General features: G+C 37.5%; 5 protein-coding genes and 1 long non-coding RNA gene across 10 annotated transcripts; 5 read left to right on the top strand and 1 right to left on the bottom strand.

The window, feature by feature from the left end:
• The first annotated feature begins 2,365 nt into the window (after positions 1 to 2,365).
• On the top strand, positions 2,366 to 4,354 carry LOC106380438 (cold shock protein 1). The gene is made up of 3 exons (XM_013820196.3): positions 2,366 to 2,829; positions 2,990 to 3,187; positions 3,630 to 4,354. The coding sequence occupies exons 1-3, from the start codon at positions 2,446 to 2,448 to the stop codon at positions 4,179 to 4,181; spliced, it is 1,134 nt and encodes a 377-aa protein (XP_013675650.1). The 5' UTR covers positions 2,366 to 2,445; the 3' UTR covers positions 4,182 to 4,354.
• Positions 4,355 to 4,698: 344 nt separating this feature from the next.
• LOC106380439 (L-arabinokinase) lies at positions 4,699 to 10,234 on the top strand. Of its 2 annotated transcripts, XM_013820198.3 has the most exons (29): positions 4,777 to 4,801; positions 4,938 to 5,061; positions 5,134 to 5,241; positions 5,348 to 5,416; positions 5,502 to 5,585; positions 5,676 to 5,752; positions 5,879 to 5,945; positions 6,029 to 6,086; positions 6,185 to 6,252; positions 6,329 to 6,391; positions 6,465 to 6,518; positions 6,608 to 6,710; positions 6,785 to 6,894; positions 7,006 to 7,125; positions 7,210 to 7,266; positions 7,327 to 7,478; positions 7,555 to 7,705; positions 7,791 to 7,874; positions 7,951 to 8,067; positions 8,138 to 8,271; positions 8,337 to 8,418; positions 8,498 to 8,585; positions 8,653 to 8,792; positions 8,877 to 8,953; positions 9,023 to 9,193; positions 9,276 to 9,441; positions 9,542 to 9,613; positions 9,682 to 9,885; positions 9,989 to 10,234. In XM_013820198.3, exons 2-29 carry the CDS (start codon positions 4,945 to 4,947, stop codon positions 10,109 to 10,111), a joined length of 2,916 nt encoding a protein of 971 aa, XP_013675652.1. In that variant the 5' UTR covers positions 4,777 to 4,801; positions 4,938 to 4,944; the 3' UTR covers positions 10,112 to 10,234. The 2 variants fall into 2 exon arrangements, with proteins under 2 accessions (XP_013675651.1, XP_013675652.1); XM_013820197.3 differs by having other exon boundaries at positions 4,699 to 5,061.
• Positions 10,235 to 10,290: 56 nt separating this feature from the next.
• Positions 10,291 to 12,630, top strand: LOC106380440 (cytochrome c oxidase assembly protein COX15). Its single transcript, XM_013820199.3, has 7 exons — positions 10,291 to 10,751; positions 10,833 to 11,131; positions 11,202 to 11,427; positions 11,512 to 11,757; positions 11,849 to 11,959; positions 12,039 to 12,170; positions 12,255 to 12,630. Exons 1-7 carry the CDS (start codon positions 10,566 to 10,568, stop codon positions 12,429 to 12,431), a joined length of 1,377 nt encoding a protein of 458 aa, XP_013675653.2. The 5' UTR covers positions 10,291 to 10,565; the 3' UTR covers positions 12,432 to 12,630.
• Positions 12,631 to 14,767: 2,137 nt separating this feature from the next.
• Positions 14,768 to 16,892, top strand: LOC106380442 (histidine-containing phosphotransfer protein 3-like). Of its 4 annotated transcripts, none has more exons than XR_007329393.1 (6): positions 14,769 to 14,930; positions 15,011 to 15,297; positions 15,664 to 15,739; positions 15,829 to 16,131; positions 16,217 to 16,476; positions 16,547 to 16,892. XR_007329393.1 is itself a non-coding variant. In XM_048770189.1 (4 exons), exons 1-4 carry the CDS (start codon positions 14,901 to 14,903, stop codon positions 15,908 to 15,910), a joined length of 282 nt encoding a protein of 93 aa, XP_048626146.1. In that variant the 5' UTR covers positions 14,768 to 14,900; the 3' UTR covers positions 15,911 to 16,134. The 4 variants fall into 4 exon arrangements, 1 of the variants encoding a protein (XP_048626146.1); XR_007329394.1 differs by having other exon boundaries at positions 15,011 to 15,104; XR_001276349.3 differs by having other exon boundaries at positions 15,011 to 15,739.
• An 889-nt stretch (positions 16,893 to 17,781) lies between these two features.
• On the bottom strand, positions 17,782 to 19,881 carry LOC125593489 (F-box protein At1g11270-like). The gene is made up of 2 exons (XM_048770188.1): positions 19,092 to 19,881; positions 17,782 to 18,938 (listed from the first exon to the last, which is right to left on the bottom strand). Exons 1-2 carry the CDS (start codon positions 19,094 to 19,096, stop codon positions 17,822 to 17,824), a joined length of 1,122 nt encoding a protein of 373 aa, XP_048626145.1. The 5' UTR covers positions 19,097 to 19,881; the 3' UTR covers positions 17,782 to 17,821.
• Positions 19,882 to 20,059: 178 nt separating this feature from the next.
• Positions 20,060 to 25,939, top strand: LOC106365484. Its single transcript, XR_007329396.1, has 3 exons — positions 20,060 to 20,674; positions 20,760 to 23,238; positions 23,791 to 25,939. It is a non-coding gene; the product is annotated as an uncharacterized LOC106365484 (long non-coding RNA).
• Positions 25,940 to 26,561: the final 622 nt, after the last annotated feature.

Below are 26,561 nucleotides of genomic sequence, written 5' to 3' on the forward strand. Positions count from 1 at the left end.
TTGTTTGATTAGCGTAGTGTGTCCTAGATTGGAATCAATTATTCTTTTGTTTCTTCAGATGGAGTTTCATAACACAACTAGCAAGAGAAAATGGTGAAGATGTTGAGGTGATAAAAGAGGCGAAGGCATACAAAGCATCTTGAGAAAATAGTGACCAAGGGGAATGAGTTTCTAAAGCATCAGAGGTTTCCTCTGTACTAATGGAAAAGGTCAAATGAATTAAAAATGGTTTACCATCAATCTTAAAGTCTCAAGAGATTATTTTGCCAAAGCTAACTCTTTAGGTGTACTTTTTAAGGTTGCTGGTCTGATACCAATATCTCGAGGAGGATGACGATGTGTCTATCAATATTGGCAAAGGCTGGCTTCTTCTCACAGGTATATAGACATTATATATCCTCCACTTTCTTTCGCGTCTGATACTAAATTTCTAAAGTTGCAACGCTTTGAATGCAGATAACACAAGGATTGACATGGAAAGAAACACATGATGAAGTTGCAGCTGCCGCGATGTACATGAAAGACACACTTGCTGCTGAAGGACTTCAACAAATAATCAGCTGTCTCTCCAAAGATAAAGGTAAATAATCCTCCCCTTCATGGGATTTTAATCTTTAAAGTTCATTTGTTAATTGATTTTTGTATTGTATCTGGTTTCTCAACAGAGGGAAGAATTATAGTGTATGATACTTGCGGGTTGGGAAGTAAGCCAGAAGAAAATGCAACAAAATAAAAATCAACAAGGAAAAAAAAAGCGTGCTCTGATGTCTGCGCAGGAAGGTAATGACAACCCCATCGCTGATATGCCGGGAGCTGCATTCTCATGGTGTGTAGATTGGTGTTCCTGTGACCAGCATAAGGCTTGATTGATAGGCATGGAATGGTTGAAGAAAACAGAGGCGAGGCAGCTCTGCCAGGTGCTCGACCTGTTGTTCCCGAAATGACTGCGGAGTGCGGAGAAGCTAACAGTTCTGGAACATGGGCTCTCTGTAAAGAAGACATGCATCGAGTAAAATCTCAAGTAATGGAGTCTATGACCCTCATGTCAACTCCCACAAACTACGCCAGAGCTTTTTTAAATTTCGCATATTAATGAATTATGACTCAAAACTCATTACTACCGTCCGTCATGTTAGTGTATGTGTTTTGTTTTCAAAATTTTGTATCTCATTCTGTTTTTACATGCGGTGGAAGCTCTGACTTGAAGGTTCAATTTAGTCGCAATTTTAAGCACCACTTTACAACAGTTAAGTCCTTCACTCAATGAAAACATGATTTCATTTGATGTATCACACACTTAACGCAATCTTCACCGTCGTAGGAGTTTTTTTTCCTCTGAACTTTCACTGCTCACTCAGTCAAACTAACATAAGCTTCTGCAGTTGAGTTTGATGAAGTAAGCAAATGTGGTGCAACCTCTTCAAGCATAGACAAAACTTAAACAACGCGAACAGTTGGGGAGCTTTTCAAAAAAATTCAGAACATGTTTAAAAATAGTCCAACACTTTTAAATGTTTTGGATTAATAAAATAACTTACATCCCATTAGATCAATACGCACGCCCATCCCAGTAATAATCTCATTTTCCTCCTCAGCATTTATCACAATCACCAAAAGCTTCTCCACCGACAAAGTTTACAGCTAATACGTAATAGGCAAATGACCTCCTAAATTGTATATGACTTATTATCTTCAAACCAAATTTCATTTCAATACAACTACACATAATTAAACAATATAACTAAAGCTAAAAGATGTAACCACATTTACCATCATATAATTTCCCTTCTCCAGAACGAAGCCAGTTTCCGGTGAGTTCCAATAAATAAATAAACTAAACTTTAACACAATTAGTGAGTTAGTTTACAGTATAAACAATAATATTTAACACCAAAATATGTAATAAATTAGATAAGTAGTAAAATATATTCAAAAAGATATACAGCCTCTGTTTTTTGAAAAAAATATAAATTTTAATATTTTTCATACATATTAAAATATATTAAATATTAATTATCTATGCATAAACTTTATAATTAAATATATCTCAAAAAATTTAACCACTAAAATTACATTTTATATTATGTTTTAAATTAAGGTTTAGTTAATTTCTACCTCATACACATTCCATCTATAATTTGAAATAAAGAACGCACAACAAACTATGAGTTCTAGAGCATGATTATTGGGAAGTTCTTAGAGTGAGGTTCTTAGCAAAATATAAGAACATGTCTCTTAACTTTTAACTAAAAAAAGTTAAGAACCAGTTCTTAAAACTCTTATTTAAAAATCGGTACAAAAAATATAATATAAATAGTTTAAAATTTTTATTGTAAATTTGTAAAAGGAAGCAGACGATAAAAACCCGGGAAAATCCCTAAGAAACAGTTTCACAAACAAGTAAGAGTGTTTGTTGATCGAGAGAGAGAGAGAGAGAGAGACGAAATGGAGAAAAGCACGATTCAGGTCGAAGAGCTCGACGAATCTGATGATTTCCTTCTCGAACTCGCCGCTATCGAAGCGGAAGCAGAAGCGGCGGCGAAACGCCCTAAGGTCGCTGCCGTCCCGGAGGGACCTTACATGGCGGCTCTAAAGGGAAGCAAGAGCGAGCAATGGCAGCTGAATCCGCTCAATCCCGCCTCCAAATCTCGCGGCGGTTTTCAAGGCGCCTCCGTGAATTCGAATCCGGCTGGAAGTTATGGATCGGAGGCGGGGGAGCAGGATTTTCCGGAGAAGAAGTGTCCATGTGGAAATGGTGTGTGTTCGATTCTGACGTCGAACACGCAGAAGAACCCAGGCCGAAAATTCTACAAGTGCCCTAATAGAGAGGTATGCGTTGATGCTCCCCTCCCCTAGGTGTTCGATGAAATGCCGCCGAGAATAGTATCTCTCATTGAATGGGATTAGACACTGGCTTCTTGTTACGCTTTTTTTGCTTATTTGTAGAAAATAGTGTGGGGGTTGATACAAAGCTACCTTTTTTTACCAGGAAAACGGAGGTTGTGGGTTTTTCCAGTGGTGTGATGCGGTTCAGTCTTCCGGAACTCAGCCAGGTAGCTATGGGAACACTAACGAATCCAAGTTCCCTGATCTCCAGTGCCCGTGTGGTGCTGGATTGTCCCGTGTTCTCACTGCTAAAACTGGGGAAAACATTGGCAGGCAGTTCTATCGCTGTCCTGTTTTTGAGGTTTGTTATATTAAGTTTCTATGCCTGTTGTTGCTTATCATCAACATTCAACATAGCTATTATAGAGTGTTGTACATTCTGTGCTTTCTGGTTTGGAGTCCTTGCTGATAGAACTTCATGATATCCCTCTCCCTGATTAAGTTGCTGACTCTTGTTTTCTGTTTTATGCCATTGCATTGGCATACATATAACCAAGTTTACTTATTTTGCAACACATATACCTAAAAATTCGGTGCATACGGTAGCTAAGGAGCTTCTTTCCTGTTTAGATGATGGAGACAAGAGTGACAACTTGGTATAGCAAAGATAAAACGAGTTTGTAGATTCTTGTCTTACAGTTAGTGTCAAGAACCGGTCAACTGGTTTAAGTGAAACATCTTTGTAGTATCTTGCTTAGCTCTGATTATCTGTGTAATATAACATGGCTTCCTCTAAATCTCAGGGCTCCTGTGGTTTCTTCAAATGGTGCAATGATGACGCAGTCCAGTCTCCTAGCTTTACCAAAAGCAGTAACTTAAGTGAATCAGATAACAGAGGATATCAAACTGCAAAGACAGGCAGTGGCACACCCTGTTATAAGTGTGGGAAGGAAGGACATTGGGCAAGAGACTGCACTGCTCAGTCTGGTATTCCCTCGTATGAAACGGGACCGGCAAAGCCTTTCTCTGCAGCTGGAGAATGTTACAAATGCGGGAAGGAAGGGCACTGGGCGAGAGACTGCACTGCTCAATCTGGTAATCCGAAGTCTGGATCAGAACAAGTGAAGCCCTCCTTTTCAGGTGGAGAGTGTTACAAATGTGGGAAGCAAGGACATTGGGCGAGAGACTGCACCGGTCAGTCTGGTAATCAGCAGTTTCAATCATCAGGGCAAGGAAAGCCTGCCTCCTCGGGTGGAGAATGTTACAAATGCGGAAAACCAGGACACTGGGCTAGAGATTGCACTGTGACTGTTCAATCCACAGGCGTTACAGGTAAAAGACAGAGGCAGTACTAGGTCAGGCTTTCTAAGCTCTGAATCTGATATGTGGTCTACAACTCTTATCTAGTGTAGTTATCGACCACGTTGTCATGTTTCATGGTTTGTGTCCAAAATTACGAAACCTTTGCTTTGTCTTCCATCTTATGAATCTTTTCCTAATATATGTTCAAATTTAAATGTTAGGAGCTGATCGGTCTTCAGAACTACTGCACCAAACTACTTTGTCGCATTTGTTTTTTTTTTTTTTTTTTTTTTTTGTGATGGTTTAATGTGTTAAAAAATTTGGTACTGCACATCAATTTTGACACATGATTTTAGTAAATAGTTGAAAATTAATAACTGAAAACCGAGAATGTTAATAAGGATTTGAAAATCAATGAGATTAACACAAGATTTTGACTGAATTTCCAAATTCAGTAAAATCAATTAACCAATAAATTAGTGTGGGATAAAGTTATTAATTATAGTAAATATATAAACAAAATATCTCTAAAAATAGAAAGATAATAAAATACAATTTGGAAGCTAGTAAAGAGAGAGAGAGAGAGAGTACAGCTTTCCTCTGCAACACGTAAGAGGGAACATAGAAGAGATAGGTGGTTAGAATAGATCGGTAGACTCCAGATTTAGCTTATGTAACGCTTACTACTCTCTCCAAATCCATTTCGCTTTATCTCCTCATCTCCTCGATCTCTCCGTTTACGGCTAAACAACAAAAACCTTTTATTTTTAAATTATCAGAAGTAACAGATTCATCAATTTAACATACAGTATTGCAATGCCCACGCTGCTTCAAACAGCTCCAATGTCTGAGTTAGAATCATCACGGTCTCCTTTGGTTTTCGCCTACTACGTTACTGGTCATGGCTTTGGCCACGCCACTCGGGTCGTTGAGGTTAGATCTCTCACTCTTGCACGAGATCAAAATGAATCTAAATGAATCTCTCTATCCATGTAATTGACGTAGGTGGTTCGGCATCTGATCTCTTCTGGGCATCGAGTTCATGTTGTCTCTGCTGCTCCAGAGTTTGTTTTCACCACTGAGATTCACTCTCCAAATCTCTTTATCCGAAATGTATTTCCCTTTTTTCATATAACTGGGTTTCACTTTCTGATACATATCCAGAAGATTGATCTCCACTCTATTTTAAGCAAATGTTATTATTGGAGGTGATGATTAGGTACTATTGGACAGTGGATCTGTACAATCTGATGCTTTAACAGTGGATCGTCGTGCTTCCTTGGAGAAGGTCTCTTCCATTCAGATGTATCTTCCTTCTCCTAATTTAGTTTCTTAGCTTCATCGAATCTTGTTTTTTTTTTTTTTTGTGTCAGTATTGCGAGATTGCGGTTGAACCTCGTGACTCTATCTTAGCCACAGAGGTTGAGTGGTTAAAGTCAATCAAAGCCAACCTTGTGGTACTTCCACAACGCATTCATATGTTCTATATTTCTGAGTGTGAGTGTGGCTTCAAAACTATCACAAGAAAGAAAATATTGTGAAAACAGGTCTCAGATGTTGTCCCCATCGCTTGCCGTGCTGCAGCTAATGCCGGAATCCGCTCTGTTTGCGTTACCAACTTCAGGTACCGTGAAGTTGTATGACCTGATTTACTAGTAGATGACTTAAGTTCTGTGCTATTTTATATCATTACATACATCTCAGATTCTCAGAGAAAGTTGTGTTTTTTGTGAAACTGTGATTATTGCAGTTGGGACTTTATATATGCAGAATATGTAATGGCAGCAGGACATCATCACCAATCCATTGTTTGGCAGGTAAAATCTCAACTGATTGTAAGCTTAATTAGATATCATCTTTCTTGATTCCACCGGCTTTTAAATGGTAATTACTACTGCAGATAGCTGAGGATTATTCGCACTGCGAGTTTCTGATTCGCCTCCCTGGACACTGTCCTAGTAAGTTCTTGTTGGAGACTTGGAGGCAACACATACTTCCATAAAAGTTTTCGTTTATGATATAATACCAAAACAAACCTATTTATGATCTTATACAGTGCCTGCTTTCCATGATGTCATTGATATTCCCCTTGTTGTCAGACCATTGCATAAATCTAGAGAAGAGGTTTGACTTAAAACCACTTTCTTTCAGTTTTCTTAGTAATGGACTTTGTCTCAGTTAACCAATTTTTCTATTACAGGTTAGGAGAGAGCTTGGAGTTCCCGACAATGTGAAACTACTCATCTTTAACTTTGGTGGTCAAGTAAGCATATTCTCCTATAGCTTTTCAACCTCAAAATGAAAAGTTTTCTTATATTGCTGATGTAAATTTTCAGCCCACTGGTTGGAAACTGAATGAAGAATATCTCCCAGCTGGTTGGATATGCCTGGTACTAATATCTGAGTTTATGTTACTTTTCCTAGTTGATTGATTTTAATATTAGATAATCATATGAAAGTTCCCCTGCAATATATATAGGTCTGTGGCGCTTCTGCAAAGCAGGAGCTTCCTCCAAATTTCATAGGACTTCCAAAAGATGTTTACACTCCTGATGTGATTGCTTCTTCAGACTGCATGCTCGGTATCACCTGTTCCTCTTTTATCTCTGAGTCTTTCACCGTAATAATATTGTGCTAACTTACTAAACAACTTCAGGAAAAATTGGATATGGAACTGTGAGTGAAGCACTTGCATGCAAGTTACCCTTCATTTTTGTGCGAAGAGATTACTTCAATGAAGAACCATTCTTGAGAAAGATGCTTGAGGTGAGAGAGCATATATATATATATATATATATATACACACACAAAGTTGATCTTCATATATGTTATTGTTGCTTTCTCTTGAGAATTCTTTTTTTTTTTCATGTATGAAAGTATTACCAAGGAGGAGTTGAAATGATCAGAAGAGATCTTCTTGCTGGATGCTGGGCGCCTTATCTCGAGCGTGCTGTTACATTGAAACCGTGTTACGACGGAGGCATTGATGGTGGCGAGGTAGACCATGCAAACTCTTTCATAGTACATGACAACTTCCCCCTTGTTGATGATGTAATCACTGCTGCTCGTTTCTGAATCCAGGTGACAGCTAAAATACTGCAGGATACAGCTATGGGGAAGAAACGTTCTAAGCTCAATGTGAGTAATACAAGCAAGAACATGTTAAGTACTTACCTAATAGAAACATTGATAATGTAGCTTAGCGGGGCAAGGAGACTCCAGGATGCAATAATACTAGGCTTTCAGCTACAGAGAGCTCCAGGGAGAGATCTTTCAGTTCCAGAATGGTATCAAGTCACTGGAGACGAAGCTGGGACTCCTCTTGTTGATCAGACTCAAAAATCCTCCAAGTGTGTTTCCTTGTGGACTCTTAATCGTTCAGTTGGGAATCTTTTGACTCACCTCTTATGTGTCTTTATTTAACAGATTTGTAGAAGGCTTTGAGATTCTTCATGGAGATCACCACGGCCTTATAGATACAGTCAGTTTCTTGGATAGTTTGGCGACGTTAGCTAAAATAGGAGGGCATCATCAAGAAAGGGAGCATTTAGCAGCAGCAGCACTTTTCAACTGGGAGGTTTGTTTGTTTTCCATTTATTTGGATTCAATGAAGTTTTTGTGTGTTTGAGGAACAAAAATGGAGTTTGTGTTTGACCATTCAGGAGGATATTGTTGTGGCGAGAGCACCTGGTAGACTTGATGTAATGGGAGGCATTGCTGATTACTCTGGAAGTCTTGTCTTGCTGGTTAGTTCTTTCTTCATCAAGACCAGTTTTAGATTCATCTATAACAGAAGTGTTTTTGTTGGTGTTTATTGGTTAGATGCCAACGAGAGAGGCTTGCCATGCAGCTGTCCAGAGGAATCATCCTAGCAAACAGAAACTCTGGAAGCACGCCGAAGCACGACATCATTCAAGAGACACTCCCATACTTGAAATTGTATGTTCTGGTTTTCCTCTGACACTACATTGCCTTTCATTTCTCTAACACTTGTTTCTGAAACTTCCAGGTTTCATTTGGATCAGAGTTGAGCAACAGAGGACCAACATTTGATATGGACTTGTCTGATTTTATGGAAGAAGATGGGAAACCAATATCCTATGATAAAGCCTACCATTACTTCTCCAAGAATCCATCTCAGAAGTTGGTTCATCTTTTCTCAGATACTTAATATATATATATATATTTATTGAGTCTATTTTTTGTAGGTGGGCAGCATATGTTGCTGGTACAATTCTGGTACTAATGAGAGAGATGAACGTTCGTTTTGAAGATAGTATTAGCATACTGGTAACAGACCATTACTGAGTTTCATGTACTATATGCAATGTATCTACTAGTCTTAACAACAGATCTAATACGTTTTCAGGTTTCTTCAACGGTTCCTGAAGGCAAAGGAGTATCTTCCTCTGCTTCAGTTGAAGTTGCTACCATGTCTGCTATAACTGCTTCTCATGGTTAGTACAAACTTATCCGCAAGTAGATGATCATTCGTTTTTGAGGCCTTGAGCTGAATCGTTTCAGGTCTCGAGATATCGCCGCGAGATGTGGCTTTGCTTTGCCAAAAGGTGGAGAATTATGTTGTTGGAGCACCTTGTGGAGTGATGGATCAAATGGCTTCTGCTTGTGGAGAAGCTAACAAGCTTCTTGCTATGATCTGTCAGGTACTTTTCTCCTCTCTCTTCATTCCCATAAAAACCTAGATGATTTTTCGAGTAGTAACTGTGTTAATTTCTATTCAACTGCAGCCTGCTGAGATACTAGGACTTGTTGAAATACCTTCTCACGTTCGGTTCTGGGGTATCGATTCTGGAATACGACACAGGTGCTGTGTATACTATTCATTTGAGTCTTAAACATTTTGTTCTGAACACAATTAGTTTCTTCTCTGCAGTGTTGGTGGTTCAGACTATGGTTCTGTGAGAATAGGAGCTTTTATTGGCAACACAATGATAAGATATTTTGCATCTTCTGAAACCAACTCAGGAGAGGCTGAAGAGGAGAGCTCGGAGTTGATAGAATACGATGCTTCTTTGGATTACTTATGCAACCTTTCACCTCATAGGTACTTACTGACTAAATCCATAATTTGTGTCTACCCAATTGAATAGGATTGAGGATAATGAGTTCTTTTGTTTTTGTTGTAGATTTCAAGCTCTATACGCAAGTAAGCTCCCGCAGGTTATCACAGGAGAAGAATTCATCGGAAAGTATGGTGATCATGGTGATTCTGTCACAACCATTGACAGAAAAGGTACTTACCACATAATGGCGCCGACTAAACATCCAATCTATGAGAACTTCCGTGTCCAGGTATGTTTAATCTAACTGTGATATATAAATCGAAACCTTTTTGTTATTGTTGAATTGTCAGAAGAAGAATGATATGTTTTGTCTTTTATCTCTTTCTTAGGCTTTCAAAGCACTGTTGACAGCAACTCCTTCAGAAGAACAGGTCATTGGTCTAGGGGAGCTTATGTACCAGGTGAATCACAGCTTTCACAATTGTCTCTTATGATCCATAGAGTCATGAACCGTGTGCGTACTTGGCAGTGCCATAATAGCTACAGCGCGTGTGGGCTTGGCTCTGATGGTACAGACAGATTAGTGAGACTAGTACAGAAAATGGAGAAGTTGAAGCACTCCAAAACCGAGAACGGGACACTCTATGGGGCCAAGATTACAGGAGGTGGTAGCGGCGGAACGGTCTGTGTTATTGGAAGGAGCAGTTTGAGAAGCAGTGAACAGATTCTTGAGGTCAACATAATCAAAACGTTTGATATATAATTATTGAGCTAGAACTTTATAATATAGATAAATATTAAAGATGTTTAATAATATGTTTTATGTGGTTAAGCAGATTCAGAGGAAGTACAAGGAAGCAACAGGGTTTATGCCGTATGTGTTTGAAGGTTCATCTCCTGGAGCTGGCAAGTTTGGATATCTCAAGATACGCAAGAACTCTGCTCCTCCTTCTACTTAAAACATTTTTTTCTCCTTATTTTCTGTTTTAAAGTCTATATATTGTGTCATTGTTGGTAACTAAAATAAAATTCAAGAACTCTGGTCCTATAGTTTCTTCATAAAAGTTCATTCAGAAACACTATTAAAAACGCCTTTTGTTAAGATAAAAGGACAGAGACCCACACAATACAATGTGTTGAATCACAAGCGAAGATATACCAAAGTCTATTGGAACAATGCATACAGTTCTCCAGTTTTCGTTCTAAACACCGTGCCGTTTCTATGCTTGCCGTCAAACACCGTCTCGTTTTTCTTGTTCGACAATTGTTAGTGTCTACGGAAGAGGCCACAACAGCAAAACTTGAACCCGGAACAGATCCGGACCGGGTCAGAATTGCAGAAAGGAGATCCATTTGCCGTCTCTGAACCAAAAACCTTGCTTAAACCCTAGAGAGAGAGAGAGAGAGAGAGAAATGTTTCGTGCGGTTGGATCTGTACTGAAGAGGAACAAGGAATCGATTTATGGAATCGCTCGAGGATCCACGTCTTCGTCTCATCGCGCTTTCACTTGTAACGTCACATCTTCGACTACTGTAAACTCTGCTTCGTCTTCTCCTCTAGCTGGAAACTCCTTCAATGGCTTGCGATCTCTGCTCAAAGTAATCTCCTTTCTTCTATTTGATCAATCACATTTTCAGCTGAGATTACTTGGATTGATCGAGATTCTGAATTGTGTGTAGGGTCAAAAGGCTCCAATTTTCAGAAAAATGTCGACTTTAGCGGCGGCTAGCTCAGAGAGTAAAGAGGGTTTGAAGCTGCTTGTCACCGGAGGACCCCAAGCTCGCAAATGGGTCGGAACATGGCTTTTCGGTTCAGCAGCTTGGGTGTTCAGCATGGTGGTACTAGGCGGTGTAACCCGGTTAACTCGGTCCGGTTTATCCATGACTGATTGGAAGTTCACAGGAGAGTTCCCTCCTCTGTCAGACGAAGCTTGGGCTAAGGAGTTTGAGAAATATAAACAGTCACCTGAGTATAAACGGTCAGTAAACATTTTCATTTCCTTGTCTTTAGAACGAACTCTTGATCTTTGAATGTTTTGTTTTTGGCAGTGTGAACAAAGGGATGAATCTTGAGGATTTCAAGTTCATATATTGGATGGAGTATGCTCATCGTATGTGGGGAAGAGGGTTAGGGATCATGTTTGCTTTGCCTTTTTCTTATTTTCTCCGTAAAGGGTATATTACTCTGCGTCTTGGAGTTCAGCTTTCTGGTTTATTTGCACTTGGTGCTGGACAAGGTTTCATTGGCTGGTGGATGGTTAAGAGCGGCTTAGAGGTAAAAGCTTGTGGAAGAGAAGATCATCTTTTTTTTTTTGGCTTCTGAATGTTGTGTAACCAGTAATCACTTTGGTCCCTGTAGGAGCCGCCGTCTGAGTATTCTCAGCCGAGGGTAAGCCCATACCGTCTTGCAGCTCACCTAACCTCAGCTTTCGCCATATATTGTGGACTTTTCTGGACCGCTCTCTCTGTTGTTATGCCTGAACCACCGGCTGAGTCGTTGGCTTGGGTTCGGGGAGCAGCTAAAGTGAAGAGGCTTGCATTACCAGTAAGCTTCATTGTTGGTATCACTGCCATCTCTGGAGCCTTTGTTGCTGGAAATGATGCTGTAAGTTGACTAAAATTGGATCTACGCTTCTATTTTTTGTGTTACATAAAGAACTCTTGATTATTTGTGTCTCTTTGCTTGTGACTTGTAGGGTCGTGCATTCAACACATTCCCGAAAATGGGTGATACATGGATCCCAGATGGTATATTTGAGATGAAACCACTTATACGCAACTTCTTCGAGAATACAGCAACTGTTCAGGTACACCCAACCCATTGAAAGAAAGCTTTTCTTTGCTTCAAGAGTTATAAAAGAGACTGAAACTTTTACTTAATTTCAGCTTGATCATCGCCTTCTGGCAACCACAACGCTACTCGCTATCGGAACAATGTGGTGGTTCACAAGGAAGCTAGATATACATCCAGCTGTTAAAGCTTTGATTGGAAGTACTGTCGGCATGACTGCTGTTCAGGTGAATCAATATTTCTCCTCAGAAACCTTTGAATATTAGTGTTAACTAGAATCAAAATCATTGAGGAGGTTTTTGTTGTTGCAGGTGACATTAGGTGTATCAACTCTTCTGAGTTATGTTCCCGTTTCACTAGGGAGTGCACACCAAGCAGGAGCTTTAACACTTCTCACTTTGATGCTCCTTCTCAATCACACTCTTCGCAGGCCATCACCTTCTCTTCTCAAATCTCTTCCACCAGTCGTTAAGTCAAATTTCAGCTAAGCTCTCTTCAGCAAAATCATTCCTCTTTTTTTTTTTCGTTTACTAAAAGAAAGAAAACAATTCTTTCTTACATGATATTTATATTATCAAGTTTTCATTAATGCTTGGTCAGCTATGTTTGTATTATCAATCTGTGGTTTGGAAAAATTAACAAAAGTTTCATATGAATCCTGAGTGGCTGTCTTGGTGTTTTGAGTCATTTTGTTCAGTCTACAATCTTTTCGTACTAATTCTGCTCATAGTGTTCGGTTCTGGCTGAGATCCGGTAATATTAGTCAAGTTCAAATCCGTAAGCCTTGTGGGTTGTGGATCACGTTTTGGGTTTACAAGACTATAGCCATGCTACAAAACTCTCAAGTCCTAACTTGAGACCACTGCTCTGGGGAATTCTATGAAGGGAGAAGAAGAGATGTAGCCAGAACCGATGGAGAGAAAACGACTGGTTCTTCGGTTGTGTTTGCAACCGTAGCAGCCGTGGCAGGGGTTGGACCGCTTTCTGGTCTGATGAGTGACAGCCTCGTCATGGACGGTGACTGTTTCTTATTGTTTCTCCATGGGTGCTGATATTTGCTCCGGTTTTGCGGTGACGGTGGTCATTGTTATGGCTGCTATGGTTGGTGTTTTGGTGGAGATAACCGCATTGGTTTATTCTGGACGGGAGATTGGTGTTGGAACCGGAGTTGCTACGAAGATGATTGAGTTGGTAGGGAGAGAGTTTGGTTATGGTCTTTTGCTTGCGATACAAGTATAATCCATGGAATTACATAAATGAGTACCGTTTCTACAAATTAAAATGTAGGATTCGCACACCAAAAAGAAATATTCTAATAGTTACGTATTAAGATATTTAACGAAAACTTTGACTTACGTGGGGTCCTAATTAACTGTCTCAAAAGTCTCAAACATATATACGTTCGTGCGTGAAAGAGACAAGACACGGTACTTGATTTAAGATTCTCTCCGTGTTTCCACAAATGCTCACTGATGCACACGTACGCCTTCGAGACATTCTCCGTGCATCACCAAGATATTCCCTTACAAAAAGGGAAAAATGTATCATTAAATATATAAACTTATAAGATGTCAAATTATACTAACGTTTCAGACTCTAATTTTTACTGCCAAACTTATAATTTGCATAGATAATATCAGACAGAATAATTTACTTATGTTTGGGTGAAATTAAATTCGATAAATACAATATGAAAAATAACGAATGATGAAAATGGATATACAAGGCTTGTTTTGATTTTGATCTTAGATCAAAGGAGATTGTTTTGAGATTCAAAACCATCAAAGATTTTGATTTTAATTGATCAATAGATAAATCTCGATTTAGGGTTTGGGGTATCGAACTTTTGAGCTTCGATTTACTCATTAGGGTTTGATCTATTATCCTATGGCTTTTATCATAAAGATTGAGATTTTAGGGTTTCATTCTTTATCAAACAATCCAAATTCGATCATAGGTTCTTAGATTTCGAATTACCTTTTAACCTATATGATTGTTGAAACCGGACCACCAAAAATGATGAACCGCGAGCTGCAATACGAACAGGAACGAACGCGAGCTATCCGCGAGCTGGACACGAGCTGATCGTGGACACGAGCTGATCGGGAACACCTTGATCGTCGGATGCGTGCTGACTACAAGCTGGACACGCGCGGATTGAAGTTGATCGGAGACGCGAGCTGGAATGGGTCGAGTCGCTCCTATCGAGTCGCGAACGTCGGATCGGGAACGCGGGCCGTCCGGGATGCGAGCTGAGGCTGAGGTCGTCTGAGTGCTGAGCTGAGACGGATCGCGAGCTGAGGCTATCGGATCGGGAACGCCTCGGATCGGGATGCAAGAGACATGATCGGGAATCAGGGTTCGTCGGGTCGCGGCTAGGGTTAGGGTTTTATGGGCTTTTTGATTTGGTTTCTTAGCTCAGGGATTTAGAGTTTCGTGCTGATAACGTGTTGCAAACTTAAGGATTGGAATCTGTAAGTTCTTCATCTTATTACTCAATCATAAGGTACCCTTATATATGATAATTACAAAAAGATAAAAACAAAGACATAAATATGGAAATTGTACAAATACAAGAAAAAAAGAAACTGGGATTTCTCTTTTACTAAGCCGCCTCTCTTTCCTCTCTCTCTCCTGCGTGCCGCCTCTCTGTCTAGATGTTGGGCCGGTTATGGACCACACCGGTTATTGACATACATCGTATCGTATAACATTACCAAACGAAAAAAAAGTTATTGGTTGTCTGTATTCATTTGTTTCTTCACTCCGGTTCGGAATTATAATTTATGATAACCGACAAATTTATTTCCGGTTTAATTCGGTTTATGATTTATTCACTACTCGACCACACTTAAACCAGTAAGTAACACATTTCAATTTAATCCGATCAAACATCACATGGGAGCTCCTAATCTGAGAGCGGTGGATCTTATCGCCGGCGATAAAAACGTCCGAGGATGTATTCAAATTCATACAAGACACTTCCGGTGATCCGTCTTTTTCTCCTTTTATCGGCTTCAGACATGTTTTGTTCTGTATCTGATTTGTGTTTTGTTTTACTTTGCAGGGACTAACAGGAAAGAAGTCAGGACTGTCTCCTGGCTTCCATGGATTTCATATTCGCTCTTTTGGTGATACCACAAATGGCTGCAACTCTGCTGGTTGGTTTTTGTTCACTCTTTGTCTATCTTACTGTACACTTGGAGCTCAAGACTAAGTCCTTGATCAAGATGAGAGCTATATTTTTTTTTGTTCGTACCAAAAGCCTATGGCTAATCATATATAATAACAAGAGAAACGCTGAAAGCATGGAGCTTTCTGGTTACTCCAACCTGTTGTATCATCATTGACAAGGTAAGTCCATTTAGTTCTTCCACTGCGACCAAAGTGCTTGACTTGCATGACTTTCTCTCTACCAACAGGTTTGATTCATCATTTCCCATAAACCCCATTTCATTTCAAGCACATGTCTTTTGGTCGGGGCACATAGATAGATCATCGATGGAAACTGAATCTAGCGATGGTTAAATTGAATAAAGTTCGAATCTCTCTGGTCGGAAAATTGTGATGTTTCGAACTTAGATTCGAGGGTTTGTAGTTAGATCATTTGCTTGTTTTGTTTTTGTGGCTGAGGTTCTCTCTCTCTTCTTTGATGATTGTGTCAAGCTTGTGGGTAACATGAGTTGATTGATGAAGCTCTGTTTTGTTTCTACTATGCAGTGTTGGTGCCAAGAGGGTTAAAGGCTTGTGTATTATTAACTTCAAGGAACTTTGGTGAGGCTAAGAACTACGAAGGGTGAGGCTTTAACTCGACCTTGAGTGGTTTTCTTTTGGGAACTTGATGGTTGAGTTTTTGTGTGTTTATCTCTCTGATGTTCCTTACAGATGTGTGAGATGTCTGCAGCAAGTGGATATCGAGTACAAGACGTTAAAGGCAAGACTTCTTGAAAAGCATCTCAGCGAGTGAGTTCTCGTTTAAGATAGTCTTAAAGTTGCCATGGGGAAGCTCATGCTCTCAAAATACCAAAGCTTCTTCTACTACATGGAGCAAAACGGATGGGACCGCGACAATGGTTTAGGTGATGACGAGCTTCTCACGTGTTCACGCACAAGGGTAACATGTGTTTTAACGTAAGCATCTACAAAACAAATTGCGTCGAGATGCTTAGACCCTGCAACCATTGCTTCGTAAGTTCTTCTCATGCTTTTGTAAGGCTCTTATGGAGAAAGAAGACAGACTTTAGCTGCCGTGTTGTTGTTTTTGATGAATCAGGTCGAAACAAGAGAGAACAAGGGAGAGAGTCGTTGTCTGCGTCAAGCTCAGAAACTGCCAGTAGGAGGAAGACTGAAACAGAAACGTGAGCTTGCTAACTTGGGAAATAAGCAAGTCAAAGAAGCTGAAAAATCAAACAAGTGTAAAAAGAGGAAGGTGGATACTGACTATGACGACGACTCTGAAGCTTCTGGCACTTCGTCTCTTGTTCCAGAGTTTACACTCAACCAAAAAGAAATTATACGTCCTGTTCTTTCTTGGTAAGAGAAGCACGGAAAAGACCAAGAGTAAAGATTGAATTAATCAAAACGTTTTTGATATGTGTTCCAGGGTGTTCCAAAGATGTTTGCGGAGATGCATATGCCAAAGGAGGAAACGGTGTTCAAGTTTCATGATCCAAAACAGAACAAGTCATGGTATGTGGTCTCTAAGATACAGTCAAGATTCTCTCGTGGATGGCCTGGTTTGGTTAAAGATTTTGGTTTAAAGGTCGGTGATGTTTGCACCTTTGAGCTCATCAAACCGACCGAGATGATTCTCACTGTCGACTCCATGTAGTCTTAGTTAATGTGAGACAAACCGAACCTTTGTGTTGTGTTGTCTGACGGTGGTGATGTAGTTGAGATGATCTTAGTTTCTTCATGTTTTATTATCAACCAAATCATTATGTTGTGTCCATTTAGTTTCTTCTATCCGGTTCGGAATTACAATTAATCTTAACCCGAGAAGTTTAATTTCCGGTTTGGTCTGGTTTATGATTTATTCTCTTGTCTACCACACTTAAACCAGTATTACATTTCAATTTCATCCGACCAACAACATTCACATCAATTCCCAACACACAGACAGAACCGATGGGAGCTCCTAATCAGAGAGCGGTGGCTCTTGTTAAAAACGTCCGAGGATGTATTCAATTCATAAAAAAAAAACATCATTACAAGTCCACCTGCACCATCATTCATCATTCACAAAACTACTAATAATTCAAATTATGCAGCTCCATTAACAAATAAAAAGGACACAAGATTCTCCCTACCCTAACATAATCCTGTTCACATTTGCTTCCAACGATCCAGTTCAGTTCTCTGCCTAATGTGTATACTCAAATTCTAAATAAGTCAGTCTTCAGAAGGCAACCCTTGTACTACTAGTATTTCTACATTAAATTCCATTTCTTTTTCGGTACGGAACATATCTCCCTAAAAGATATCATATTACTAGCTAAAGCATGAAATTGTATGAAGGGGTTACAAGTGATCAGGATGCTAGTACATGGATGAATGATATGCCCTTGCTAATGTAATATACACACATAATAGTAAGTAAATCCTTTTGATAGTTTGCAAATTCAATAAAACAAACGTGCTTCTTCTACACATACAACAAAGCATATATGAAAAGACAAAATTACTTGCAAATGCCAAAGTGATTCCATTGTTGTTCCTAGCTATGGGTAGTTTCACCATTGAGGGAAACCTAAAGAAATAGCACACATGAGCGCTGCAACTCTCAAACTAACTCAAACATATATATATATATATATATATATATAAACAAGAAGAAAAAAAAAGAAGCCATGATTAATAAATTACAAAGAAAAATGGTTTAATTTGAGAACAAACTAGGGAAATAACAAAGAGGATATTCAAGCATTTTAGGAAAGGAGTCAAAAACATAGGATTTGGTATGGAGATCATGTATCAGCAGTGGTGAACCACAGCTATAACCAAGCAATAATATGGTCTCGTCTACAATAGCTATTGGCAACAGTGCTGGTCGGGGGAAATAAGGAGGGTCATGAAAAGTGGTTTTGGTGAGATCTATCGAACACATTTGCTTCCATGTGCCGTCGAGTGACCATATCACTTGGGTTCTGGTGGGATAGATTTTGAGGGATACGCACAAGCGGTTATCGAGGATGCACAAGACTAGAAAGCGAGGGTCAGGCACTTGAAAAGTTTCCGTGTGAAGATCAAAAGACAACAACTTGGTTTCTACACACTCGGTTAGCCAATAAAGCGACCCATCGAAATACACAGGCTTCTGGCCTTCAAGAATCCGATAGGGAGAAGCAGGGAGGACGTACCTCCAAGCATTAGTGGTAAAGTCGAAAACTTCGCAAGTGGTGGCATTGTCTAGGCCAAACTCAGATGAGTTAAAGAGCCAAACCGGCTTGTATGTGCCCCTGACTTTGTCTTTGCCGAATCCTAGCTGAGGTTCTCGGGTGTGGCAGACTCTTTTTTTACGCGCGCGAGCGTCAGAGATGATGCGCGGTTGAACCCTCGAATGAGGAAAGCTTCGACGCCATCTAGTGGCGGGATTAAAGATGACACTCGGGTTGCGGTTGCTGAAAAGACATACAAGTCCGTCACAAGCACCATAGCAAACCTTGTCGCTCCTTGTAGGGAACTTGAGGCTGCGAATTACACAAGCCCCCACCATAATATTACCTTCTTCTAATATTTCTTCTTCATTACCAAACCCGGTCACGTATAGGATATCTGGACCTCGTGATTTCCTAAGGGTGATCAGTAGTTGTCTCTGTTTGAAACTTGGGGACTCGATTGTCGCTTTCCACGTCTTTGATACAGACTTGGATCTCAGCAGAGACACCACAGGAAGTTTCTCCAGGATGAGCTCAACGACATCGTGTGGTAGCACTTCGCCATGTCTTTTCAACATTGTCTTATTGTCTCTCAAGAGACCATCCATCGAAGCTTTCCTATATATATATCACACACACAACAGACACACGAGTCTACTTATTAGATTTAAGAAGAAGAAAAAAAAAAGGAATACTTCCTTTCCATAAAGATTAAAAAAAAAAAAAAAGGAAATCTAATAATCGAATCATATCACAATAAACACTGATTACCTCATCGCCCAGATGATCGCCTCCAATCCTTCTTCCAATCCCTCACGAATCGATTTATTCCTTTTTCTTTAAACTGTTGGTTTCTTACTGTTTTTATTCGATTACATTAATTAAATATATGTAATATTCACTAATTAATACTGAATAACATGCGCTCCAATTCTAATTTGAAACGTTCTTATCACTCTATTTGCGAATTGATCTTTCATAACCAGAAAACGTTCTATTCTTGTAAACTATGATCTCTCTTCCTTGTGCCACATCAGCAGGAGAGTGGGCAATTAATGACACGTGACACTCCTAAATTAAGCTTCCAATATTGTTTTTGCTGTGTTGTGTTGATCGGGCCAAGTTTTGGTACGACACGTAATAAGCAATCTATTATGGACCCACTTCTATTCTCAAAGTCTTCGTCTTCTCGATTTCCTTTCCTCCCATTGGTGTTCCTCTGCCAAAAGTTACTTCTTTTAATTGATTCACGCCTTAAAGCAAGTACTTTAACTTCTTCCGGCCTCTAAACCCACTACGCCGACTTCAATAATCCGTCTTCAACATCGATTTCACTACCCCTAATTCTTCATACTATAAATAAGCCATGAAGCCCTCTCCATATTGCAGTGCTTCATCTTATTTTTTTGATGGTTTCCTTACAAACTTTGATTGCATAAAATTATATGAAATTTATATCCAGAAAGAAATCGTGAGAAAATAATATTTGCTTGTCGTTTTGTGTGCTTGACTGTGTTTATAGATCTGAAAGTGCTTATAAGTGCGATGCTATGATCTTCAGGTACCATGGCTCCACTCTGATATCAGCAAGTTTTTCAGGATAAGAAAAAATACACTTCCTTACTAAAAAAGTGCCAAAGATTCTCCTTTTCTTTTTTTGGTAACAAATGTAATCCATTTTTTCAGCCTTCCAGCACTGCACTTTTGATTTACCTGCACCGTTTGTGCTCCTTCACTACCGGCGTTTTCATCTTCCAGCAAAAACTTCCACTGTACCACTAAAAGTAATCTTTGATTCTAACCTCAGAATTGTTTGTCCAGGTGAAACGGAAGTGGAGTTCTCAACCAGATTAGTCAAGAATGCAGAGGATCTTATCATTAAAGAGGGACCAGAAACAGTAAACATTCGATTGATTACTTATGGAAATTGCCATCTTTATGTGTTAGGACGATGTTGGCATCTCAATAAAACACAAATATCTTCTTTCTACATTGGTGCTTTTATGGCTGAACCAGACATGGTTGCTGTTCGTGTGATACCTCCACCTGCTACGTAATTTGAAAAGGTCATTTCTAAAACTTCATTGGTACTAAGTACATTTGGCAATGGTTATGCTATTTTGTGTTACTAAGTACCAAGTATATTGGGCTCTTTCTGACTGCAGGTCCAATCTGTTGTTTGCAGTATGATATCCTGCTCATTGCTGTTGAAGTATGTGCATATCTAACTGAACCATGTTCATTACCATGACCCCAAAATCGATGGAGAACAAAAATACATGACTAACCATTTGTATTTTGTTTGGCCTTTAAGTGAATACACCATCAAGCCAGATCTTCTGTCCTTAGCTAAGGTGAGATTATTGCAAACTGATTAGTAGCCTTTTATCTCGGTTGACAAATTTCCCGTACGATTGGTTAGTGTTTTAATATATGCAGGCACCGTCTCCAGCACATATGCCGATGGAGCCATTCTTATGAGTCAAAAAGTAGCAGATGTCATGTATTCTCAAAGCAACAAGCTAGGTATGTTTTTAGTTATGCCTAACGTGGTAAGACTCAACTGTTCTGATCTTAAAAACCATTTTTGGTATTTCAGGTGATTTCTCGCACGGATTTACTTATTCTGCTCATCCATTTTCATGTGCTATAGCGATTGAAGCGTTAAAGACATACAAGTAAGTTTGCGTAACCAAATGATGTTATAAAAAAGACACTGCAATTCAGACTTCATAAAATGCAGGAAACACTTCATATGGATTACTTGAGCAGCTAAGCCTTGCGTGGTTTCTTGAGTACGCCCTCCGGCACTGCAACATGTGGTTCCGTAACTGAGCTCTCGCCACAGTAGCTTCTGTAGATGTCGTGATATCATTCAGTGGAGGCAAATACTGGGCCTGCACCACAGGTGGTGTTAGTGTGAGTTGTAGATAGCTTCTCACCATCAGAGCACATGCATGACACACATGTAAATCCATGCATATCATCTTCTGGGTTGTTGTTCCTGTCCTGTCAACACAGATTAGACTATGTCACACTAACTCTCTATTAAAAAGTTTTTGTCAGCTAGGAGTATGGGATGGTTTACATGTGAGTTGAAAGTTGCAGTTGGGGGTTGGGGCACGTTGGGTGATCATCTTAGAAGGATCATTTCAACCTCCAAAAGCTCTCCCTCTTTCATGACATTGCGTGCTTCCAAAAACGGAGAAGCCGCGCTTCTGAGGAGAACGGCCGGCCGTCAAACCGGCAAACATTATTGGAGAGTAAAATGTAAAAATTCAATAATTTTGTTATATAGATACTGATTTAAAATAATACATAAATATGAACAATTATTTTCAGAATTGTTTAGTTTTGTACCCAATTAAGTTCAGAAACCATAGTCTTAAAAACTTAACTTCTAAAGGCATATGTTACTTTTAAAAACAGATTGTGTCCGGTGTGTTTTAAGGTTTAGCGAATTTTGTCATGGATTTTGGTTCTAAATAACGTTTAAAATATAAATTAAAACTCAGTAGTATAAAGATATTTAGTAAAATATGTTTATAGCTTTCCCCGATTAAAACTAAATAAAATAAAGTTCTAGAAGTTAAAATATACTGGATTAGCCAAAGACAATACGATTTCAATATTTGGTTAAAAAATTAAAATAAAAACATTGTTAAAGACAAGAGAAGACATTTACGATATATATCGTGTTTCATTAAATTTAAGCTAACAAAAATAAAAAAGTGAACTTAAAGATTTTTTTTTGGTTCCAATTTAGAAAATTATTAATAAAATACACGATCAAAAACACAACTAGATCAAAAATAATTAATGATTAATAAATAATCAAAACATATTTTTTTAAACTAAATCAGTTTGAATAGCTAACAAAATAATAAATAGATTAAACTCTATAATATACCATGAATTTAGTGGAAATTTTAGTGAAAAATAACAGTTTAATTTAAAATAAATATGATAAAACTCAGTACATAAAATTGAAGAATGAATAGAAAAATTAATAAGAATAAAAAGAGAGAAGTCAATTTATTATATTGTTTTCCACATTACATTAACATATGACCGACCACCATTCACTTGCATCAATCACATGATACATCTATTTAGTGATAAGAATTCTCTTCGCTGGTAATGGCCCAAGGTCAATATATAAAAAATATACAAAAGTATTTCCAAAAAGGAACACCGACTTGAGGCTTTTTCATATCTAATCAGCTGTGGAAGGTGTTTTCATTTCAATGCCATGTACTTTATGGCGCAACCATGTTATGCAAAAAAGATAGAAGTTTTGAAAATATATACTTGGACAAACTTCAATGGAGACAAAGCAACATATGATCAATGTTGGCGTAAGTCATACAATTCTTATGTTACGTAACAACACTCACGACAATAATGTGAAACCCCCAACAACATAAAATTTGTGTATTTCATAAAACCCATTTTCTTAAGTTCTGATTTAAATTGCACAACTATTAGCCAATCCATTTTCGTTTACAAATAAAACAATTTTCTCATGCTTTATTCCAAAAAAAAAGAAAAATTTACAAACACCATTAGAACAAAAATATAGTTACCTAACATATAAATTATCGACCCAAATGATAGCTAAATTTCACACCCGATCAATGTCATTTTTTTCATTTTCCTGGAAACATTTCACCACTTTGTAAAAAAGCCAAAAACCATCAGATAAGTAATAAAAATAAACAAAAAACCTGACCGACATTTTAGAACAACAAATGCCAAGCCTAAATTTACGATAGCAATTTACACATAATTGGAGAGAGAGTAAGCAACACAGCTTGCATAATTGGAGAGGAAGGATGCTACAAGAATAAGTGGAGCTAGGGGAAGGCTGTTACTACCTACTTATGTGCTCCGATGTTCCAAGTTCGGTTTAGATCCAGTAAGGTTCAATACTGTGTCTACTCTGTTTTTCTTTCATGTAATTTGAATCAAGATCAGTTAATAAAGACATAGTTTTCAACTTGAAGAGTACATGATTTTCATTACGAGAAGATGATCAAATTTTGAAAACAGATACCTTCCGAGCTACTCACACTAACAAAAGGGTATTTACAAAAGATAATATCAAGTTTTTCTTAACATACTTTTTGGCATACTCATTGCACTTGCAGGGCATCACTAATCCTATATCATATTACATTTTCTATTCCTATATCATATTACATTTTCCTCAATAGAAGAAGGACATCCTTAAATATTTGGGCCAGTAATTTTTATGGTCTTTTTGTAACATTCTTACATTTAAGCCGGCACATGGTTGTCAAATGAATAGAAAGATAAATAATGCCAAAAAAATAGTTAGCTAACTACTGGTCATTCTAAAATAATTGTAAGTGTATTGTCATTGAACTGAACCAAACAATAGTAACTGAGTTTCCTTACTTTTTTCGTTTGGAGAATAATAGCACTTTTTGTCGTTTTGGTATTAAAGATCGGACGAAGCACTCAATCACCTATGCAATTCTGCAAATGGAAAAAAACAACAAGGATACATATCTTTGTGGTTTATTACTTCTGTGCACAGGAAAAATCAAAGAAGGAAAAAAGTTCCTAGATACCCTAGACTGGGAACACACACTACCTACATCCGATCGTTGCTGGAGTAAATTAAAAAAACACTCAGTGTCTATCCTATTCAGCCGGAGGACATATATCTAAAGAACATGGCCAGACTCAAACCTCCAAGAAATTGCGACCTCCAAAACATAAATCATCTATGCAAAAATTGTTATTACTTCATCAGAGTTGAGAAATTTGTCGATTACATTGCTCATAGATAATTAAAAAAAATGTCATTGTTTACTTTGCTTTTTAAAGACAAAGCTGATTTTACAATTCTTCTGTCATGAATATTTAAAAAATCTTTAATTTATTGTTTGCTTTACTTTTGAAATTAATTACTACTCACTCATTGACTCTTACCATCAACTTTCCGTTTAGGATAAACCCATAAAATTCAAAAAATAAATAAAATCTTCAATACATACGTAAAAAAAAAATGCATCACCCCCGTTAGTACAGAAAAATTACATTTTCACTCAGCAGGAGTCAAAAAACGCATTGGCATGACGTCGAAAGCTAAGGACTCCAAGCCTGAGATCTACGAACATTTATTCATAAAATCTATTATTAGTTCACGACCCTCAATTCTTAATTGGCAAGAACTACTAATTCTAGCTCGATTGGAGTAACAACTAACAGATGAAAATGAAACTAATTGAATTCAAAAGAGGAAACAAAGTCCGAACCCGGCGCGTAGCGCCGGAATACCCCTAGTTTTAAATATAAGGGAACAAAGATCGCGGCTTGATTGAAAAATCAGTAAAAATACTCAGTAATTACATTTTTAAAAAGAAGCATGTGTTTGAAAACCAAAGCTACATTTATGTTTGAAATATTCTATCATAAATTCACCTAATTTGCTTTTCAATCACGCCATAAAGATTGCAATCACGTTATATAATTTGGAAGATCACCTTTTTTTTAAGGATTCGTGTAACAATATTATCATAAATTCACCAAGTAAAATTTACTTGTATATCAAATAAAAATATTGCATTGAAATCGTGTAACAATAGTTTCGCCTTATATTAAGTTAGTTCGTCAAGTTATTAAAGTCAACATTACGAAAATATTGTAATTTTGCATACACGAAAATGGCAAAGAACACTACAACAAAACAACACAGCGCCAAACTCTTTCAATAATATGGACGGACGCCATTATTAAATCGAATTACATCATATTATAATGATGGACCTAATGGAACATTGTAGTAACATGGATTATTCATGACAAATAATATATAAAACATTTTGTGTAAAGGCTAAAAGACAACAATCAGGATAAACTATTTATACAAAACTTTTATAAACTATTTTACTGCTATGTTGACAAATGTAATGTATGTAACCAGATCGCATATTTGTTATAGAGAAAAAACGAATCAATGTCATTATTTGTTTATTCACCGGTTTATTTGAAAACATAATAAAAAGGTTAATATGAAATCAACTATAACATGTGATAGCAAATTTAATGACTAATGACAAAAAAATGTAATTAATCTAGTAAAGAAGGGGTAATTGAATAAAGAGGGTGAGAATCAATATGGTGTTGCCACCTAAAAAATGATATTCATGTTAATACCATATGAATTAAAAAGGTTAGTTTGTATGAATGCTCTTACTTTAATATAAAATGGATATATTAAAAAAAAACAATAGAAAAAACCTGTAAATACAGTCTGTAACATGTGTTTAAAATTGGACCCTACGTTCCTTTTGTTAAGTTTATAGCATTTGTCATGTAACTCTTTTCCTTTCAGAAATTAATAAAAGCCTTTCAGAAATGGACATGGTGGTCATAAAAGCCATTTGATGATGTTGGGAAACATATCTTATATATTTAAAAATATACTTATTATATTTTAAAAATTAATAGACACATATATTATAATATATACCAATTTAGAATTAAAAAAAATGTTTATATAAAAATAAATGAAAACAAAAACCTACGCGGTTGCGCGGATGCGCGGATCGAGATCTAATAGTATAATTAAATGGCAAGAGTAAGTGATCAGAGTTAAAATGAAAGAGTAATAAACATTTTATCAAATAGTCTCGGATGCAAAAAGAATAGAAAAAAGTTTAGAAATTTCATAACATATATAATATTCAATGCGGTTTTTAGGTTCTATAAATTTTAAACAATATTTCTTTACTTTAATTTCTAAATATAGCATGTAACAAATGTGATGAGAAGACGTATAATTATTTTTTTCAAAAATTAGTTACATAACTAAATACAAATCAAATGCATGGTTTACTTCTATATTAAAAAAATCTATATATTTTATAAGCATACATAAGTATACGTAACCATCATATTTTAGTTATATTTCTATAAAAGAAAATTATAAAATTATAATGCTTTTACTTAGATTTAAAATTAATTGAAAATTAACTAATTTATCAGTTTATAATATTTTTGTTCAATTTTTTAAAATTTTTGGTTGAAATCCACGCATGGACAAAAAGAGCCAAGAACAAAAAATAAAAGAGATACTCATATATCTGCCAAAATTGGTATTCAGCCATGGTCAATTGTATCTTGATCCCCCAATATTACAACCAGAACTGGAATGGCAATCATTCTAGAAAAAAGTTTACATCTTCTAAAAATGAAGAACATAGTCTA

The sequence above is a fragment of the Brassica napus genome, chromosome C9 (genome assembly GCF_020379485.1).
Source record: "Brassica napus cultivar Da-Ae chromosome C9, Da-Ae, whole genome shotgun sequence".
Lineage (NCBI taxonomy): Eukaryota > Viridiplantae > Streptophyta > Magnoliopsida > Brassicales > Brassicaceae > Brassica > Brassica napus.

Bases quoted from the DNA above. Each gene is read 5' to 3' on its own strand.
- LOC106380442 (XM_048770189.1), top strand. From the start codon at position 14,901: ATGTATTCAAATTCATACAAGACACTTCCG. The intron at 14,931-15,010 runs GTGATCCGTCTT...TTTACTTTGCAG, and splicing joins ATTCATACAAGACACTTCCG to GGACTAACAGGAAAGAAGTC. The intron at 15,105-15,663 runs GTTGGTTTTTGT...TCTACTATGCAG, and splicing joins AAATGGCTGCAACTCTGCTG to TGTTGGTGCCAAGAGGGTTA.
- LOC106380440 (XM_013820199.3), top strand. From the start codon at position 10,566: ATGTTTCGTGCGGTTGGATCTGTACTGAAGAGGAACAAGGAATCGATT. The intron at 11,132-11,201 runs GTCAGTAAACAT...TGTTTTTGGCAG, and splicing joins CAGTCACCTGAGTATAAACG to TGTGAACAAAGGGATGAATC. The intron at 11,758-11,848 runs GTAAGTTGACTA...TGTGACTTGTAG, and splicing joins TTGTTGCTGGAAATGATGCT to GGTCGTGCATTCAACACATT.
- LOC106380439 (XM_013820197.3), top strand. From the start codon at position 4,945: ATGCCCACGCTGCTTCAAACAGCTCCAATGTCTGAGTTAGAATCATCA. The intron at 6,519-6,607 runs GTACTAATATCT...CAATATATATAG, and splicing joins CAGCTGGTTGGATATGCCTG to GTCTGTGGCGCTTCTGCAAA. The intron at 6,895-7,005 runs GTGAGAGAGCAT...CATGTATGAAAG, and splicing joins TCTTGAGAAAGATGCTTGAG to TATTACCAAGGAGGAGTTGA.
- LOC106380438 (XM_013820196.3), top strand. From the start codon at position 2,446: ATGGAGAAAAGCACGATTCAGGTCGAAGAGCTCGACGAATCTGATGAT. The intron at 2,830-2,989 runs GTATGCGTTGAT...TTTTTTTACCAG, and splicing joins ACAAGTGCCCTAATAGAGAG to GAAAACGGAGGTTGTGGGTT. The intron at 3,188-3,629 runs GTTTGTTATATT...TCTAAATCTCAG, and splicing joins ATCGCTGTCCTGTTTTTGAG to GGCTCCTGTGGTTTCTTCAA.